Source organism: Muntiacus reevesi, chromosome 4, assembly GCF_963930625.1.
Source record: "Muntiacus reevesi chromosome 4, mMunRee1.1, whole genome shotgun sequence".
Taxonomy (NCBI): domain Eukaryota; kingdom Metazoa; phylum Chordata; class Mammalia; order Artiodactyla; family Cervidae; genus Muntiacus; species Muntiacus reevesi.
The window spans coordinates 63,897,628-63,918,558 of record NC_089252.1 but is presented as its reverse complement, the minus strand read 5'-3'; the positions used below and the strand labels follow the sequence as shown (position 1 = coordinate 63,918,558).

Below are 20,931 nucleotides of genomic sequence, written 5' to 3'. Positions count from 1 at the left end.
ACAAGAGCTTCACCACACTGAAGACGATCTTAAGCCAGAAGTCCCCTCAGGGCTCAGACAGGGTGGAGGAAGGAAGGACACTCTCTTTAGCATCCCCCTGCCATCGCTGCAGGTCCTCACTCCCATTTGTCACACTCACGTGTATCACGTCAAGTGTCACCTCACCTAGATCTGTGTTTGCTGTCAGACGTATGCTCCCCACTCAGCTCCTCTTCCTTGCCCACAGCACATCTTCATCTAGGAGTCGAGGGTCACCCCAAAGTTAGGTCCCAAACTGGAGGTCTGTCTATTTTCAGATCCCTCTCTGCCCCTCCCTCCGGCCTCTGCACCATCTACTGCTCTGGCCTTTTGCTTTCCTGTCTATGCTCGCTCAGGTTTAGCGTGACATCCTAAACGCTACCTTTCTGCACCACTACCCCTTACAAAATACTAGTAATCAATCCAAACACTTCTTTCCATGTAGGTTTCTTCACTCCCAGTGAAACAACTCGTAATTGCTTCCTTCTGCTAACTGCATCAAGATACTGACTAGTTTGTGTGGCTTCCTCTTCACTTGTCATTATTGTTTTTTGGAAACAACTAAACATCCAGTGTTAATTATTTGAGTGATCATCAGCTTACTCTCAAAGGTATTTAAAAATATATGTCACTTCAAAAACCCAGAAAAAAATCATTCCTATGTTTTTCTAGGAACAGGTAAACACAGGACAAGCACTAACATGAACACAGAGACACATACGGATTTTAAAGCATGTTTGGAATGATATTGCAGCACTGCCTTATACCTTACTTTTAAAACCGAGCAATATACCATTTGTTATGTTCAATACATCTATATGTATCGATTTCACGGCTGCATAGTGGCTTTTTGAAAAGATAAACCAACATTTATTTAATCTACTCCAAATATTTTATTGCTCAAAATCTTGCCTATTAAAAACAACGCTGCACCTATGTACAAATATGCTTTAACCCCTTGGCAGCTATTTCTTGAATTGAACATACTGTATAACAAGGTATGCACATTCTTAAAACTTGTGATACATCCTTTCAAACTGATATCCAAAAGTTACTTATGAGTTAATATTCCCCAGAGTATGAACAGTGTGTTGGGAGTCGCTATCTCCCTGTAACTCAATGTACCCAGGCTACTAAGAAATGTTTTTGTAAAATAATCTCTCACTATTATTTTCTCTCACTGGTCACCATTTTTTCAATTATTATTGACATAATTTTGCGTGCCTGTTAGCTATATCTTTTTTTTTTTTTTCATTTGTGGATTTTTATCCCTTGTATTATTGGAGTGTTTTCTTTTTGTCCTATTGAATAGTAGGAGCCTATTTTATTTCCAGAATGTCAAAATTTTGTAACATCATGTTGCAAACATTTATAAGACTGTTTACTTGCTTTTTACTTTAAATTATAGAATTTTTCTAAATGAAGATGTATAAATATACCTGTAGTCAAAAAGTGGGAATTACATTTAAATAAAGAATTTTAAGTCTATCATTCATTTATGGTTTACGCCTTGAGAATGAATCTTATAAATCTACTCCCTGTACAAAGATTAAACAATGGTTCACTTTTTTTTTTTTTTTTCCTGCCCTCAAAGGCCTGAAGTTGTACTGAGCTCTGGGAACCCAACCAATTCCATCTCCCACCCGTTCTCTATTTCAGCAAAGTCTGACTCTTGCCTGTCTGATCTCCCCCTAGGCATACCTCACGCCTCTGTTATCTCCTTGCTCTAATTCCAGCAGGAATGCCTGCCCATCCTTCCCCAACTTCGCCAGTAAGCCAAATGCCCGATTCCTTTGTTCTCCTTCAGACTGAGCCCGAAGTCTCTTCTCCCTTCATAGCTCTTCTTGCCCAAACAGCCCTTGTCCCGCCTCTTTAAGTCAATGCCACACAATTTAGCATCTAATTACCTCGTTTTGTTCCATGTGTCAGCTCTGTTATCTTAAAAAAAAAAAAAAAAAAAATCAGTGTCTGAAGAGCAAGAATCATGGTATAAACCTCCTTCTGTCTTGAACTAACTATTATGACCTGGGTCCTTAGACTCTCTAATCAACAGAAATTGATGAGAGGCCATTGAAGAATTTCAGGCAAGGCCTTAAGGGGTCTTGGGCCCAGGCTCAACCCCTGGTGGTTCAGATGGTAAAGAATCCGCCTGCAACATGGGAGACCTGGGTTTGATCCCTGGGTCGGGAAGCTCCCCCGGAGGAGGGCATGGCAACCCACTCCGGTATTCCTGCCTGGAGAATCCCATGGACAGAGGAGCCTAGCAGGCTATATAGTCCATGGGGTCGCAAAGGGTCGGATGTGACTCAGTAACTAAGCACAAGGGCCCAGGCGCAAGGCAGCTGAAGCCAGAGTCAGGAGTGCACGCCCCTCCCCTGCTCAGGTCCTCAGGCGGGGTGACAGCAGGCCGCAGGTTCAGCGGGGCAGCAGAGGCAGCTCGGGGGGTCTGCGCACCCCTCAGTGGTGCTGCCTGCGGGCGTCATGGGCAGTTCCCTGCTTTGGCTTCCAGCACCCCAGAAATGGCCTTGGTTTGTGGCCTTTTTGTATCTTCTTGCTTGCAATTTGTCCTAACTGCACAGGCACACCAGTATTTTTTAGTCACGTATGGTTTCTATGTATCCTGTGGCTTAAGGAGACCTTTCTCCAGGTGCAAGCCCTGCAGTAAAATGTCCCTGGTCGCAGCTGAGCTCACACCGCACCCCCATCCCCATACAGAGCCAGCCGAAGGAAACGCTCCATGAGCATGCACTGATGGACACCTTGGATTTCACAGTCAGGATTCCCAGGTTCCACATCCCTCCTTAGAAGCCATAAGGTGTGAAATAAACTGGTATAGCACTGGGCTATACAATACTACAATTCAACGACGCACAAACACTCAAAAATCTTATTTCCTTCTTTTCTAAAGAGTCTTCAGACCAAACATACACAGAGGTGTGGGAGACGCAGGTGTAAACAGACATTTGTTTTTTAACTAAGTCAATGTTGACTTGAGAGTAAACATGAGAATGAGCGAGAATAAAGCAAATACTTCACAGAACAAAAAAATGCCAAACACACAGAGGAGAATTTCACCTTTACATTTCCTTCCTAGTTTTTGTGTACCTTTTGAATTTCAAGTACAATATTATTTTGAAATTAAAAGGGAACAAGGAAAACTGCAGGAGAAGCAGAGATAAATATGGAGCAGTTTCATTCAACTTTTCAGAAGGCTATGCCACCAATTAAAGGATGCTTTGAGAACGAGAGCATCAGTTCCTCCCTCGTGGGAGACTGACCAGCGCTGCCATGCACAGGTTACTGCTGCAGATTCTGAGAGCAAGATGAGGAAGAAGGGGACAAGGGTTCTTTCCCCTGGGGGCTGATTTTTTGTGAAAACCAAAAGAAAGAAAAGTGGTTCAGTGCCCGGAAAGTGCCTATCAGTAAGTGTTACTAGAGTGCAGGACATGTGACGACTTCCACGCCATTAGTTGACACTTATCAAGCACCTATCAGATGCTGGGCAAGGACTGAGGGCCACGCAGCTGGAAGACCATTGAGATGGTGCTTGTTTTTTGAGCATGCAGATGCAGGTGAGAGAAGCTATTACAGTTGGGAGAAGATGAACAAATAAGCACAACTTAGTTCAGAAATGTTATGTGTGAGCAAGTTTGAGGATGTTTGAAAACTCAAGTGTAAACTGGAGAAACTAAGAAACCTCAATTCCTTCATTCCACAGTGAAGAGTCTAGAAAATTATCTGGTTAAAACCCAACACCACACCCAGAGCCAGCGCAGGACTCGCTCAAAGTGTTTCTAAACACGAGCTACAGCTCTCAGAAAGCAGGGGCTGATTCTCTATAAACTGGCTGCAAGAAAATAGCACTCCTCCCTCCTCTAATTTAGTTACTTTGGGAGACAAAAAGCATCCAGGGAATGTAAATGGGGAAAGTGCAAGCATTGTGAAATACAGCAATGTAAAAACCAGACAATTTCTGAATAGATTCATCTCAGACTGTGCAGTGAGTTTTCTATGAAGCGCCGAAAAATATCTGCATTGCTTTCCAAAACAAAACCACAATAAAAAAAAATTCATGGAAGAAGTATGAGAAATACTGAAAGCAAATCTCTCTACATAATTTCAGTCCAACTGATGGCAGAGATGGAGGCCAGGGAAATATAATGGATGTACAGAGAAATGTTTCAAAGAAAGGCATTGATCTGAATTCTCATAAGGATTTGTGGTCCATTATAATCATGGATCAAGTCAATTTCAGGCCTCTCAGTCCCCCTCTTCTTACCATTATCACTAATAACAATCTCTTGGAGTTAATGGTTCTTATTTATATTTTATCATCTTCATAATATGTTAATATATTGGCATTCTTTGCAGAACCCCAAAACATATTACTACTAGTCTAATACTAACTGTCAAGACATTTCTTATCAAATAACTAAAATATTCTCGAGATGAGAAAAGATGGCAGGAAACAGAAATGTAAAACGGTGAGGGAATCCCTGGGAAATGGTTTAAATTAAGTCCTACAATCAAAGACTTAGACCTCCCAGGCCACTCAGAGTCCTTTCACCTAACCGAAGTGCTGTTTTCATGTCTGATTATTAGATTCCTTTTCCAGACTTGGTTAAAATGTTTCTACCTGCATTAAATATATATGAAGTATGGTATACTGTTGATTTTTAAGCATGGATAAAAAATGGCCAGTATTCTAGTTGTAGAAAGAGCAAATGCTCTATTTGCCTTCCTGTGCCGAACTAAGTTCTCCATCTCATCTCATACACAAAGTAAGAGAAAAAACTTCACTTTTGCAGGTCTGTGTTTAGGAAACTCCCTGAGTTTCCCAAGAAGTATGTGGAATTTGGCTATAAAACTTTGTAGGATGTAATTAAATTCTAAGAAATAAAAATCCATGAAAGAGAATTGTAACTAGAAATGCATGTCCTTGATCTACCTTTTTTATAGGAAGAGTAAACAGTTGAAGCTTTGTGATCTACTGTTTTCCAGACAGATTTGTTGGTAAATATGTCTCTATCAACTCAGCAGAGATATTCTGCAGGTAAACTTTTGTTTTATGTTTTTTTATATCCACATTTTAACTTTAATTAAAACTGATATTGGCAATGAAAAACAGGACAAGTACACAGGAAGAAAAGAAATACAATCAGATTTCACCAAGGTTCATTAGAGTTTGCCAGAGTCAGCTGTGCCAGTTCAATTGAAAAACTGTAATATTTCCCCTTATGGTCAAGTAACACCAAATCCATCCAGTAGATGAAGGCTATCAAAAAATACAATCTTTCAGTATTCCCAAGATCATGACATAAAAAGGAAAATCCTGATGTTCAAACCCTTGGGGATAAAAATATCTGCTCAAGTACCAAAATGCTTCAGTGGGATTCTAACCACTTAGGAAGATTTGGGCTCCTTACCTGCTGTTCTCTTTCAACTTGGAATATGAGTGGCAGACAGATGAGATCAATCTGCAAACAGAAGAGTGACCTCACGGGATGGACAAGAAGCAGTGAGATGGTAGCCCTGCCGACCCCAAGCTCTGCTGGGATCCCCATGAGAGTGCCACCAAAAAATGAGACATTTCTGCTTCTGCCAATTGACAGAGGTTCCCTTTCAGCTGAAATATCAGTCAGAAGGTTCACCGTCTCACCAAAAGCAGTAGACTTTAATAAACCTTCTTAGTCCAACACAAAAGGGAGGGTCAATCCCACGGGATGCAGACTCTTTAGGTTAAGAATCTAAGCGCTGATATCAATCTTTGTATAATAAGGCGTTTTTTCAGAGTTTAAAAGGAAGCAACCCTGCTCAGAAGATCAATGATTTAATTTTCAGTATTTGAAATGAATATCTTGTACATATATTATAGCATTATTCAGAATGGAAAAACAGGGGCAAAAAAATCCATGCTCATCGATGGGCAACACTTGCGTAAAACGTGATATAAACATGCTAGAAACAACTGCCCTGACAAAAAAAAAAAAGACAAGCTTAGTGCCCTGTGGAGAATGCACATATGCTCATCATTGAAAAGGGAGTAAAATAACCTGCTCAGTCTGATCTCAGACACTGTAGATCTGATAGTGTTTGTATGAGCACAAAGAAAGCTACAGAAGAACACATAGGACCTTGTAATTACCATACGATATTTCTGAGATCTCATCACAGAACGATGTGGTATGCAGAAGAAGATTGTTAATATTTTCATTATTTTTCTTGAGTTGTTTCACTAGATAAGATGAGGCAGGATTATTTTGCAATAGAAAAATTTAACAAATGTGGTGGAAATTACATATATAGAAACTACTGTTTCAACAAATGATAATAAGAAACTGGACGTAAAAAAAGAACAAGAGAGAAAAAAAAAAAAAAAAACAAAAAAAAACCCTGCCAAACAAACATAAGAGACCCAGCACAACTTGGAAAAATCAAGAGGCATCCAAACCAAAAATGCAGTTTGTTCTCGCAGCCACAACTGGGCCATTGTCTCCACAGATTCCTCAATGAGGAAGGCTTTGAAGTTGACCTCAGAATCCCATCTTATATCATCTATCCTTAGACATATTTTTATACGTGTTTGGTTAATTGTAAACGGAAACTAGGGCTTTCTTTTCCCCAAAATAGGAATTTTGTCATTCTTACTTGATCTCTGAAACTGTCTTTTCAAAATGTTAATTAAAATAAGAATGTTCCTGTGGATATTTACATGGTATGGGGGGATAACAGATGACTATTACAGTCAAGATCATCTGTCTCGTTTTGTTTTGTTTTGACCACACTGGGTGGCATGCAGGATCTTAGTTTCCTGACCAGGAATCGAACCCAGGCCCCCTGAGATGAGAGCATGGAGTATTAACCACTGGACCACCAGGGAAGTCCTCATCTGTCTTGAATAAGAAAAAAAATAGACCAAAAGATGGGCCTAGTACTCAACCCATCTCCTAGCTGCATCTGCTGAGTTCACCTCCTGATACATCCAACTCTCCACCAACCCAAGGAAGGAAGCCACATATATGAGCGGATATTCTTGGCAGGTTCAGGAATGGCCTCTCCAGTTCCCTCAAACCACCACCACTGCCATTTACTCTTGACCTCTTTGCTTTTACTCATCCCCACTTTCCAAATACTGGCTAGGCTACTTACCCTGTCTTTGAAATGCACGTCTGCCCTTCCAACCTGGCACGTGTTCTGATGTTCCTGCCAGCGTCTTGGGAAGCGACACTGCAGCAGCCTTTCCCATCCCTTCCCTTCTCTTCTCATCTTTTCTACTAGTTTCTGATTCAGCTCACCTGCTAGCTATCACAGTAGGTTCATTAGATAGGTATACAACCTATCTCCAGCCAGCAGTCCAGGGTCCACAAGTTTCAGGGGGAAAAGGTGGAGTAGGGTACATCGATTGATATAAGTATTGAATAAAAAGAGGTTCTTACTTTAGTAGACTTACTTCTGGTACACAAAATGCCTTTTGACATAAAGCATCGCACAGATGAAAGCAACATTCAGCATCTCTGGTTTTGAATATTACTTCTTCAGCAACAGAGGACTGCATGAGACGCATTGAATGATGTGGATTAACGCATATTAAAATCCTTCTGTCATCCACTCGGCCTGCACCAGGCACTCTGCCGATCCTGTGGGGGCATTCATAGATGAAGACCCTGTCCTCTGCGTCCTCAGGGGGTTCACAGAATAACTCTGACACAAAGTTGATCCTGGTGAGCAAAGGTACATTTGAAAGCCAGAAATAAATTTGCAACCAGGCAAGAAAACAAAGTCAAAATCCAATCCAACTCTACCTTGGAAACAAACAGAAAAAAACAAACAACAACAACAACAAAACCAGAAAGCAATAATGAAAACGATAAGAGGGAACCGAGAGGAAAGAGAACAAAAAGAAAGAAATAAGTTTCGGAGTTAACGGTAGGGAGCCAGGAAGGCAAACCCACAGCAGTGAAGCTGAGGAGGGGAAAGGGCTGAGAGGGAAAGTAAAGAGCAAGGGCGCTGGCAGCTGTGATACAGAAAGAAAAGGGGGTAGTTTCCCAGGGAGGAGGGTCTGGGGAAGGCAGGGAGATGGAGAGAAGGCAGTGTCAACACGAGGTCACTGCAGGCAGACATCCTAAATGGAGTAAGGATGGAGGAATCAGTACAAGGAACTTGGCAGAAGAGACAGACCATGAATAATAATAGCAGTACCAGCCAATCTTTCTTGGACCTCTACTGATCTAAACCTCAATGACCATGTTGAAGTCTAGACACTCTTTCAAAAGGACCTACCCTGTAACCTACGAATGTGCTCACAGCCAGGACACTGAAACATCACTGCCTCCTGTCTTCAGTCCAGTCGCTCCACGGGTCCCGGGGCACATCATCGCCCTCAGACATCAGGCCGTGCGGCTAGCACTTTGCATTGGATGCTTCTCATGCCAACACAGTTTTGCTGGTTTTATCACTTATGCTGTTGGGTTACTCCACTCAAAGCCAGATCACTTCTACACGGAACAGCATAACTTCACTCATGGTTATATTTTTGAGCAGATAAAAAATTTTTATGGGAATGGTTTATATACAGACATTCCAAAATACATGCAAAAAATTTATTCCAAAATCCTTCTTAAAAAACACGCTTGTATCCAGTCCAAAGCATCAATAAGGCTTTTATCCAGGCCATCCGTGGGCATGAGTGATGAGTAAATCAGAACAAGAAAAGCGGGTGCTGCATGTTACCAAGTGCATGTGTATGCGCCAACAGAACAAGGCACTAAGCTGTCCTCAGAAGCACTGATTTTTCACAAGACACCAAAAATCTCAGCTATATGACTCCTCCAAGTCTAATTCTATTAATAAGTCATATTACAGTGTTTTTCTCCCCCAAGGATGGTTCTTCGATTCCTAAACTATCACTTCTTTGTCAAACAGCCCTTACCTTTTGCCTTTGGAAAGGAAAACAGTCAGATTCCAGAAATGTCCAAAAATAAATTAGAGCTTGGTAATTTCAGCCTTTCATTTTCTATTTCTTCTTCTGTTTTACCTTTCTTGGTGCCTCTCATAAATCACTTGTAAAATTAAAATCATGAAACTGACGTTTTTTTCTACCATACCATTGACAGCCTCATCAGTACAAGCTCTGAGGATCATTAGAATTTCCATGATATAACCAATAATTATGAAATAACTGGGGGGGGGGGGATTAGAGTCAATCTATCAATGATATTTCTAAAAAATTCTATCACAAATAATGGAGAACAAAGAATTTATATCTATCTTGCATAATATATTTTCAATGTATCTTATTAGATCAGATGAATATACCACATTTTTGAAAGAAAGTGAAGACTATCAGTCATCCATATTTTGATGAGACTCATCCCTCTCTGCCATCCATTGGTAGCAAAAGAAATTTACTAGACCTGAAAAGAATAGGTCTATATCTCCCTATTTGCCCCTCCATATTTCTCAGTGATCATCTAGCCTCAGAGAAAAGCAGAACCATTGTAGCAATTCTTAGACCTTCCAGAAATATGTGTGTGTCTTATGTTTGTGAGAGAGAAATCTAAGCTTATTTGTTGAATCTGCTGATGAAATTTGGTGAGATTCTGGCTAGAATGCCAGGAAAGAAAACTGAATAATTTGGTGGAGAATCAAAACATGGGGTGATTATGAGAATTCGTCCTTCAAGATTGTGAAGGGGAGGGAGTTTTCAGGTGTGAGCATATGCAGGGGGCTGAAGAGCCAGAGACGACAACTTCTTGACTGAGGTGAGGGGAGAAGGCCATGCTCTGGACCTGTTTTATTGTTGTTGTTGTTGTTTTTGTATTACTGAAAGCAATAAAAATCAGAATAAAATTGAAGGGAGTATCACATGTGGCTTAGGGCTAGAGAAGCAGTGTCTTCAGGATGCCCTCACTTGTAACGGTCATGGGGGTTCTGACTGGGGCATGCATCTGTGCAGGCATGTCTGCTTTCAGAGGCACATAGATGCTGTAGGGCTGACAGGGGCCTCCAGAAGCAAACTAAAAAGAAGTCATTCAAGGTGAATGACCATGGACTTGGGGAACAGGAGGAGGTGGCCGTTTCCATACATGTAAAAATCCCATGATCCTATTTAGAGACAGAAGAAAGATTATGGTTATTTAGAAAGATTATTATTATAACTATTGTGCCAGGGACCTGCCTCCTGCTTGGACCCTCAGCTGGGAGCCCATGGAAACACCTGTACCAGTCAAGCTGGCTTTCTTTCCAATTGATAAACAATTCCACCAACTACATAATGAAAAAACTCTGTGACCTAGCACCCAGATCTGGAACACTCAATTGCTGTCACTGCCAAGGGTCAATGCAATGTGTCTGCTTGTGACATATTTCAGCCAAAGAATGTTAATGACATTTTCCAATAGACTGTGTTGTTTAAACACATGTCCCGCCCCGGAAATTTGGGATTACTAAAATACAGAGATACCTTGAATGTCAAAAGGTCACAGTAGGCAGAGATATGGCCAACTTTTCAGATTCTCTGAACACTTTAAGGACCTATAAAAGCACTGGCAAGATGAGAAAAATATCTTGCCTCCAAACAAAAACGAAAACTGTGAAACCAGAATCAGCAAACAATTGTTTCTACAAAGCATAATACACTGTCAACTTTATTCATTGTTCTATTTAGTAGAGGCCAAAATAATCTTTCTTTGCACCTCAACAAAATCTATCTGTAGATTAGATTTCTCCATTTTGTAAGAACACCTGCATATGCAAGATGATAAGTGCACATAAATTCATAAGCACACATAAACTAATTTTCCCATACCCAGAGAGTTTCAGCAGCAAAACTACAAAAACTCTTTCAATATTTTATTGCAAAAAATCTAATTTGATGTGGAATGTGAGTACATTTTAATATATCTGTTGAGAAGTGGGGGCTTCCTAATGTGTTCAGAGAATATGAAGAATTTAGAATGACCCTTCACTTCTCTCATTCTTAGAGGATATCTCTAAACTTGGAAAAAAAATTCTTCCCTGTTCACAGATAAACAACAAGCTCCTACTGTATAGCACAGGGAACTATATTTAATATCTTGTGATAAACCATAATGGAAAATACTGTGAAAAAGAATATTGATGTATAACTGAACCACTTTGCTATACAGTTGAGAGTAACACAAATGTGTAATCAAATATATTTCAATAAAATTGTTTAAAAGCATCAAAATTCTTCCCTGTTCACTGACTTCTCCCTTTGCACTTTTTCCTTATCGTTTTCTAACTTATCAACAAAGTTGAACAGAGAAATTTTCCCTTTCTGGCCAGAAAGGGAAATTTTCCTATTGCTAACACAAGCCCAATTGTCTCCTAACAGATGAATGATAGAGTTTAGATTCAATGGTTAACTTTTTGGAATAAATTGAGAAAAGGACATCAGAAATTTATTCTTTTCAGATTTCCCTCTCTACCTAGATTACAACACAGCATCCTTATTTCTGAAGGCACAGTCTTGACTGGTGTGCCTGACAAGAGACCCAGGGGCTCAAAGCCAAGACCAAGGCTAACCCAGGAGCTGTCATAACCCTTCAAGGGACTAGCACCAAGCTAAAAAAAAGGAAAAGTATTTTTCTCATATCTCAAGAAGAAATTCAACATCATGGATATGTCATAGATTTTCCTTGTATGATATCCTTGAAAATGGTCTCCAATTTTCCTCTAAGCTTTGTGCACACTGCTTCAAATACTTCATCTACTCAAATCTATTTGGGACTATTTGCTTGGGAGGAAAAAAAATGAAATTACAAAATAAAGAAGAAGAAAAAAGAAGTATATTTGCTTGAATTTTAAGTTATCTTATTTCTAAGTGATATTCAGGGTGCCACCATCCAATCTCTGTGAATAAGTTTTGAAAGGGGCAACTGAAGAGTATACGGACATCAGTAATAGCCTCAGATAGGAGTTGTCTACATAAAAAATGCTTTTAAGAAACCCTTAAATAGTTCCAGAAAGCCAGATAGTTAGCATGCTGTTTTCCATTTTCCTTCTCACTAAATTGTCATCCATCAGAAATATGACTAAGATAAATAGACAGCAGTCCCCAGATAAAAATAGGATGAAAAATCTCCCAAATCCTCATTAAATTCTGTATGTGATCCATACTCAGCTTGAAAACTACCAGTTAAGGATGAGACAATGAGAAGGTCCCCTGCATCTGGTAATACATGCCAATGTCTTAACCCTACAGTATAATGATGGGAAAGCACAATCTAGAACAAGTTAAAAATCACTTGCCCAAAACAATTACCACCAATATTTCAAATATCATAAGATTCCATTTTCTTCTGTTTTACCTTACTTTCCACACAACAGGGAAGAACATTATCAAAGTTGCCTTGACTGTGTATGTAGTCTAGCTTAATTTTGGTGTTTCTTAGTCATTCATAAGGGTTACCCTGGTAGCTCAACTGATAAAGAATCTGCCTGCAATGCAGGAGACCCCGGTTCAATTTCTGGGCCAGGAAGATCCCCTGGAGAAGGGATAGGCTACTCACTCCAGTATTCTCGCCTGGAGAACCCCCATGGACAGAGGAGCGTGGCGGGCTACAGTCCAGGGGGTCGCAAGGAGTCGGAAAGGACTGAGCGACTAAGCATAGCACAGTCATTCATAAAAACAAAATTCAAGGTTCCATTTATTTTCATTAATTCAGCTCACAGGGACTTGGGGAGGACTCAGAAGGGTACCCAGTGAGAAGAGGAAAAGAGAATGTTTTTGTTTATGTGTCCTGGAGAAGTTATGATTTTTCTCCTATGATACCACGCACTCTGATTACTAAATCATCTTCCCCTCATGCTTTAAAGCCTACTATTCAGAAATTCAGGGACTGGAAAACTCTAGTCAAAATAGTGTTTCATCTATTGATTATTATTTCCACATGTACAGGGGCTCCTAGATTCATTCATGAATTCAGCTCTTATGATACCTGGAGAGAGCACGTCTTTGGATATGGCCTAATTTTATGCACTCAAGGAAGAAAACTTGAACCACAACAAAGCCAACAATGGTGATTAAATAGTGCCTGTAGCCTGGCCCCACCCCTGGGAACTGCTCTCCACCCACTCCTGGGTGACAGACGGTTTCTCTGGGTTCTCTGGATTTAGATGTGGTGAAGGATGAGGATAATTACGTGTGCCAAGGCTCCAGAGTTGACAAAGCAGCAGTTGATCTACTCTGTAGAAAGCACCGAGGATCTGAACAAAAATCAGTGACACAAATTCGAGGTCATCTGCTAAACGCCCCTAACACATCGAAGCAGTCTCATCTGTCTCCAAGCAAGAGTCACAGACACTAATCCTAGAAGGGATCGCAGGGAACTTGTCCCCGAAACCAACTCATTGACACACAAATCAGAGAATCCCCCAAAGAAAAGCAGGAGGAATGTCTTAAAATTCATTCTCCGTTCTCTGGAATTGGAGGTACACTAAAGGTTGATGTTCTGAAAAGCAAAAGTGCATTCAGTTATGATTCCATGTGCTATGTATTTCCTGATCAATAAATCCACACAGAAAAAAACTGCTAGGTGAATAAATTCTCTGCCAATACCACCTTGAAAAAGAAAACTTAAAAATCAAAACAAACAGAATTCAACTTATCTCAGTTCACCCCTCTTTTTGACTTTTTAAAACTGCTTTTGAATGTTTGACATATGAAAATCAACAGCCAATTCTATAGGCCTTTTTGAGGCCCTGAAAATGATCACTTAACGTAGTAATCTTTTATTAGTATTGGTAATCCTGTAGTTTGATAATCTCTAGAAGACTAGAGATTAAAGTTTCCATGAACAAACATTCTTTCAAAAACTTTGTAGTTAAAGCCTCTTTACTGTAATATATCTGCTAAAGAAATAGAAGCAAAAGTTGTGTCTCCTTGCTTGTGTGACTATGTAATTTTTGACACCAGCAACAAAAGATTAATATTCATACCCTAACCTCAATTTTTCAAACATCTTAGAAAAGAATCACACTGCCACCTATATTGTTCTTTGTTGAGGATCCTTACTACTACTCTTTAGTTTAGGGATAAATGGCTTGCAGGTTTTCTTACAATAGTTCCATAGATTAAAAGTAGAAAAAAAAAAAAAAGAAGAAGAAGAAGAAGAAGAAAAGTATTTATTATTTCAAAACAGAAGGAAAACTTCTTCACTTTTGCTTTTTGAATGTGTGCTTCACGGGAATAACTTTTCTCTTCCATTTGCATTGCTTTCAGATCCATTCAGTAACTATGCATTTTGTGATGAAACGACATTCCATATTTAAAGTTGGTATTTTATGTCAGTTTCCATTTTCAAAGAGCATATTTTTAATCACATCCAAAATAGTTCAGCATTTTTCCCACTGCTGCCAAAAATAGCAGCACGTACCCTCCACACACGTATCATAACTCATATCCTCAATAACACACTTATCACAACACACGAGTGCGTTTCTGCTCTTGTCTCCCCTCAGCCCCATCTGTACTCTTGCTGTGAACAGCTATAGCATAAAAATGTCTCTTTTCACATGCTTTTGATATTACACTATTTAATCACATACAGCTGTGGCTTATGAGACTGTTACAAAACACAATTTTAATGTAGTACTCGAAGCCAATTTTGGATAAACATCAACCATTTACTCTGAACAAGAAGTCCAACACTCCAAAGATTTTTCTTTTAAAGGAAAAGCCTGGTTTTCTTAGAATCTGGCATGGGCATCATCGTGACTGAGCCCTCTCTCTGCCAAAGAGACTGATAATGTCAGAAAGGATTGTGTAAATCATATTAGTACAAAACCAAAGCTTTTCGGAATTCCTGGAGCCAGAGAGACCTGAAATGATGTGTACCGTCCCTTCTCTTTGGCCTCTTCCTCACACAGCCTCTACCTCCAATGCTCAACTACATTTTATTACTTCATGGAAATATTTTTGAGTTGAAATTCTGTTTTTTCTTTTTTCCAAATTGAGAGAAAGTGAAAGGAAAATGTGTTGGAAAGATATTGTTCAAAGAAATATACATGGTGTTTCTCTTAAGTTTGGGATTAATCCGGAAAAAAAAAAAACATGAACTTTCTTACCTGTCTACTCCTTTTAGTAGGCACTAGACTTAGTGTGGTGAAAATGGTGACTACATTAGAGAAAAGAACTTCAACAGTAACAAAGGTTTGTAAAAGTAAGAGAAAAAAAAACTGAAAACGGAGGGTAGCTTCTTATTAAGTTTCTCTCATTTAAAACCAATTACAATAGTATACACTCTTTTAAAATCAATTACAATAGTATACATTCTAACATGAAACACGATGGATCATCGTTTCACACTATCGTATCACCCTCCTACAGTGAAAGAAATTTTTGGAGTTATTCCTAAAAATTCTTTTGCTGGAAGATTTTTAGAAAACCAGTTTTGTACATTTCAGCCTCTCAAAGGAAAACAGTACTTGGGAGTTTTCAAGGCTGAAATGTACAAAACTGGTTGGTAACTGGCAAGTTACCAACTCCAACTATCAATGCAAATCTGGGACAGGAAGTACGAAGGAAATTCTAAACTCCTTCCCTCCCTCTGCAAGATTTTCTGTGTTTTCATGTGCAAGGAATGTGTGAAGAAGGGTTGTTTTGTTTTGCTTTTGCAGGATCTGTACATTCACATGGGTAAGAGTATCTTGGCCCCACAAGAGCCTCCCTCTTTCTCTGCCGACCCCCTGAGCCTTCTGTTTTCAAGTGTCTGCTCTTTTCATGGCACCACGGGGCTCCGGCTAGATCTTCAGAGCTGGGCAGCTGTCCAGCTGCAGATGGCTGGAAATTCAGCTTGAGGTCAGTGTGCTGGTGGAGAACGGCTCCTCCACCTGACCCCAACTTCACACCAGGCTCTGAGCAGGATCTGAGACCCACCAGTTAGGAAGCCCTTGTCAGGGTACTGCAGTCTGAACCCCTTTCTTCAAGGTCTTCTCGGGAAGCAGATGGCCAAAGGCAGGGGGCAGATTGATGAGAAACTGCACTAAACTGGGAGAAACGTAGTGATTCGGTGTAAGTGTGGAAAAGGAAGAAAAGACAAAAACTTTCTGTGTGTGCCTGGGTGAATTTTAAAGTTTCACGATGACTAAAGTTTTCCAAATATCACATATGAGAGAAATATTTATGTCTCAACTACAAAATATCAATTGACCAGGTCGTGACCATGTTTTAACTCTTTTTAGTTTGCCCCATTCAACTTGTTCTTCCAAGAAACCCCCTCCCACAAAGTACCTCAAATTCAAACTGAAATTCACCCTGGACCATAACAGAAGAGCAACAGGTTGGTTATTGGAAATAGGGTGTAACAAAATCCTTGAGAAATATTACAAGACAACTTAATCACATATCCTTACGTATCACTCAGCTAAGAAATAATTTTTTTGGTCTCTTTTCTCTAAAACTTAATTATTCTGGATGGTCTTCCAACAGCAGATTTGACTTCCTGAAACTTTTTTTTTGGAAATTCAGTTATGGAAAAAAAAAAAAAAGAAATCCAGTTATGTCTTTTATTTAAATATAGTAACCTGTCACCAAGATTTCTTCATTACTTCTAAATAAAAGTAATGTTCTTTTTAGAAGTTGCTTCTTTGGGTAGGAAAAAAAAATTGGTCAAAAAGAAAATTGACAAGTGACAACTTTAAGTGTAGGTCTGGGAGAGTAAGTTATAGCTACAAGTCAGCCACGGGTTTTCCTTTTATTTGATTGACTCATGTTTTTCTAATGTAACATTTCAAGCATCTGGAAATTTATTCAAAGAAAGAAAAGCATAAATATCTTCTTTCTTTCTTTTTTTCTAAGCGACAAAGTGAAGAGATTGACTCTAATGTGATGGGTAAGAAGTGGAACAGAATAGGCAGGGAAGTATCACAAGTTTTTTCTACAACTTTAAGTGCATTTGAGCAAATGGAAGACAAATGCATTTATTTCAAAATCCATTTTCATTTTCTTTTATCATAAGAGAATAGTAGCTGCATCTGACATACATATTTAGGTAGAAAACGAAGGCTCAGTATTTTGGCACTTTCTAAATGAATACAATAATAAACATTTAAGTTCTGCAAAATCCCATGAAGATTTTCCACCCAAAACTAATGTCAGCAAATGGCTTTTGTGCCTGAGTTAAAAGCACCTGCATTTAGAGATTAGTTTAAGGCATGGTGTCACCACAATATGATTTTTGTTGTCAACCATAGAATTGTAATTTTATCAAGCATAAATATTCTTTATGTATCAGCGTGATTTTAAATAGCAATGATTTTAAAATTGGATTCTACCTACAAGCTAAGGCAGGAAGGACAGTAGATTTTATGGAATTCCACCTACGTTTACCAAATAAATCTAAGATGCATGCAATTCCTTCAGAATTACTATAGATTATATTTTGGGACATACGTGAAAAAGGAGCAAAAGGCGCTACTAAGATAACCCAATTATTTTCACACTATGCTGGAGCATGATGAGACTTTATTGCTTTGTGTTCACACTGTTGGAAAGTTCCTGTATTTTACAATACTGTACATTGACCACCCCCCCCTCCCCGACCTGAGTGCCCATGTTCCCATAGAGGGCATATTTTCATATCTTCAGCTTCCAGGAATGTCATTAACGCCTGTCATTTCAGAGTCACCGTAATAATACTCGACAACTTCACAGCTCTGTCAGAATTTTACAATGTAATAATCAATATGAACCACCAAGATAGCCAGAGTAACTGATCTTATACACTCTACCACCCTGACCTGATTACCCAAATATCAGCTGAGGTCACCTAATGGATCTAACTTCTCTAAAAATGTTCCAGAAGTTGATGGCTTTGACTCGCTTGAAAGTAACAAGATCCAGATGCTCCCTGTCTACACAGCACTAAACTGCAGAAGATCCCAAAACAGATTATTTTTTTTAAACTCCCTCTCTGTTTTTCTGGATCTCTTTTCCTCAACACCCCATGTTTCCTTTTTACCCCAAGCTTACATGCGCACACATACGCACACACACACTTCCCACCGGTGTATCTTTAATACAAGCTGCCCGACATTATTTCTTGCTAGTACTAGGTTAAAAGAAATCTTAAGTCAAAAAGCCACCATTCCATTTATCCCATTCATTTTGATGCAAAGTTTCTTTTCTGAATAGCCTTCATGGTAGAAAATAAGAACCAAAAAAGAAAGCATGAATTTTGAAACATTTGGAAAAATTTAGCCAAATGACTAAAAGGGATGGAATGTTGGATATTTTTCATGCAACCCTTGAGTGTGTTGTTTTTGTTTCTTTGGGGGATGAGAAATGACTATAAATTTCCCGTTTGTAACTTGTCCTTGCTTTGCCATTTCCTTAAGGAATCCCCCAAAGGGTTAAAACTCCAGCCGATGGAGCAGGAGGGCTGGTCTATTTATTTCAGCAGCAGCCCAAACTAAACGCTCACAAAGGCAAAAAGCAGTCGACCTTGCAGGGGCAGGGCAAATTATAGAGCGACTGAGGAAGGAAGGGAAAAAAGAACAATCTCTAATATAAAACTGAAAGTCTGCTGCCCGCTTCGGTTTACAAATCGGCATTGTTTGGTGAGAGAGAGTGAGCGAGAGTTAACCACAGCATGATTACCAAACCCTAACCAGGGCACCCAGACCCGGTGACAGCTCGGATCACTCAGGCACGCCTTGTTCACTCCCTGCCTGTTTATTTATTATAAAGAGCCCAGTAGAGTACGGCTAATGCAATGCAAAATAATACCATGCATAAAGAAATACACTCCATGCATTCAAGGGGGAACAAGCAACCTCCCCACCTCTCCCCCAAAATCAAGTCCGATGTAATCGACAAATTGGAGCAGTGATTTCACACCTGAGAGTCTACCATGTCTGAACTGAAGGATAAAGTTCATGGTTGGCACGACCCACTGCTCAGTGACGTGGGCTTACCACTGGCCCCCTCATGATCGCTTGAGCACACACGGAAAGCCTAAACTATTTAACCAATTCATGTCTAATTATCATCACTCTATTTCATCCCATTTCAAGCCCCAGGCCTTCTGATGGAAGCCAACACAGAAACACCAAGCTTCTAAAAGTAAAGAACATGTATGGTGAAGCTCCTAAATTTACTCTCTGGCATTCTGACCATCTTCAATATAAAATAAAATATTTGAGGCCATAGAAAAACCAAAAATGCGCTCAAACAAACTCTGAGACTTGAGTTAGCTGCTATATACCTTCCCATGCCTATCTTTCATTTTACACTTAGCGATTAAAAGTTTGAGTACCCCCCCCCCCACCCCTGGTATGTCCTATCCAGTGGGAAGAACCCTTTCAGAGCCACAAACAAAGAACAGCTCACCAGAGAAGCCCCTGAAATTGTATTGTCGTGCCCGATCATCACTATTATGATCTCCTTTTAACAACCCTGCCCGTCTGCCAAGGGCTCGCGAGTATCAGGAGCATTGAGATGGCCAAACAACAACAAAGGAACTCAAGTGCAACTATTATCTCTCCTTAAAGAGGAAGCCCCAATTCTGGACTTGCTTTCTTCTTATATCCTTCTCTGTTTCACTAACTCCATTGCTATGTTACTAATTTCAGATAAGCAGGAAGAGCTGGTAGGAATAAGGGGAGGGGGCGGTTAATGGTAATTCATACGCCCGCCTGCCTCCCACCCCAAGTGCAGAGGACCCCCACTGCCGCCAGCCTGGGGCACGCCGTACCTTGCTTTGGAGGTAATGAGGGTAGTAGAAAGTGTACTGGGGGTACATTTGTGGCTGATCCAGGCGTTTGCCCATGTAGCTGGAATCGCTATCTCCGAGGCAGGGAACTGGATGACAGGCTCTGTGCCCCAGGCCGAGCTTCCTCTGGAACCACTATTCCTGACAGTCCCGATGACTGATGAGGCTTCCGAGAGTCTTCCAGCACTCGCTAGTTCCAACACAGCAAGAATTTTAAAAAGAAACACACCAAAAAGAGAAAGAGGTGGGGATCCGTAGGAAAAAACCCCACACAGTCTCCCCAGATCACGCCTGGGGTCCACTTGGGAGGAGGCAGTTTGTTCTCTACCCGGCTGTCCGTAGTGATGTCAATTGCCAGCGTTTGTAAAGGAAAAAAAAAAAATCAAAGTCCTTTTAGCAGAACTCGGAAATCTTGCAGATCAGCTTCCTGTCTCCTGGGTGTCTCTTTCCCCACCTTAAAGAAAAAGAAAAAAAAATAGAAAGAAAGAGAAAGAAGAAAAAGAAAAAAGGGAGGGGGAGAAAAAGAAAGAAAGAAAAAGAAAAGGGAAAAGAAAGAAAAAAAAAAAAAAAAAAAACCCTTGCACAGCTCAGTTGCCGCTGCGTCCCTCCCAGAGTGACATGGTGTTCGGGGCTCGTCCTGTCCTTTCATTCACGTCCCCTCCTTCCAGCCAGTGGGTGGGACCCGGACAGCCCCTCCAGGGAGCAGCGTATGCAGTCCAGAAGGCTGCAGTCTTTCCTCCAAGAAAAAAAAAAGGCTGCTTCAACCCCTGCTGCCAGCAAAGTTGCGATTCCCTCTGCTGGCTATCTCGAATAGCAAAGCGGTTTTTGTAGCAAAGCTGCTGCCGCTGCCGCTGAACCCAGGGAACTCAAATGTGGGCGGTGGATGATTCCTTATCCTTCCCTCCATCCACCCCACACAAGAGCACAAGAGCTGCCTTCTCCGCTCTGCTTGCCAAGTTTCAAGGTAAGCCACACTGCGAAACAAAACACGGCAGACCCTGGGAGGGACCAGAGGACGCAGGGAGGAAGGGAGAGAAAGGGAAAAAATCCAGGCAGACGGACTGAGCTCGCTGGTGAGAATGGAAAAAAGTGTGTCCCGGATGCTTTCCAAACCTGTGAACACACTAAAGCCAAATGAATCCGAGACCTGTTTTAGAAACTAACCTTTTACTTAGGT

General features: G+C 40.4%; 1 protein-coding gene across 6 annotated transcripts in view; it reads right to left on the bottom strand.

The window, feature by feature from the left end:
* The window catches only part of RBMS3 (RNA binding motif single stranded interacting protein 3), a 773,699-nt gene extending 753,282 nt beyond the window's left edge, over window positions 1–20,417 (bottom strand). For all 6 annotated transcript variants that reach the window (XM_065932912.1, XM_065932913.1, XM_065932916.1 and 3 more), the window contains exon 1: window positions 19,737–20,417. In XM_065932912.1, the coding sequence (XP_065788984.1) occupies window positions 19,737–19,811 (75 nt within the window). In that variant the 5' untranslated portion in view covers window positions 19,812–20,417. The remainder of the gene's footprint in view (window positions 1–19,736) is intronic.
* Between the last annotated feature and the right edge of the window lie 514 nt (window positions 20,418–20,931).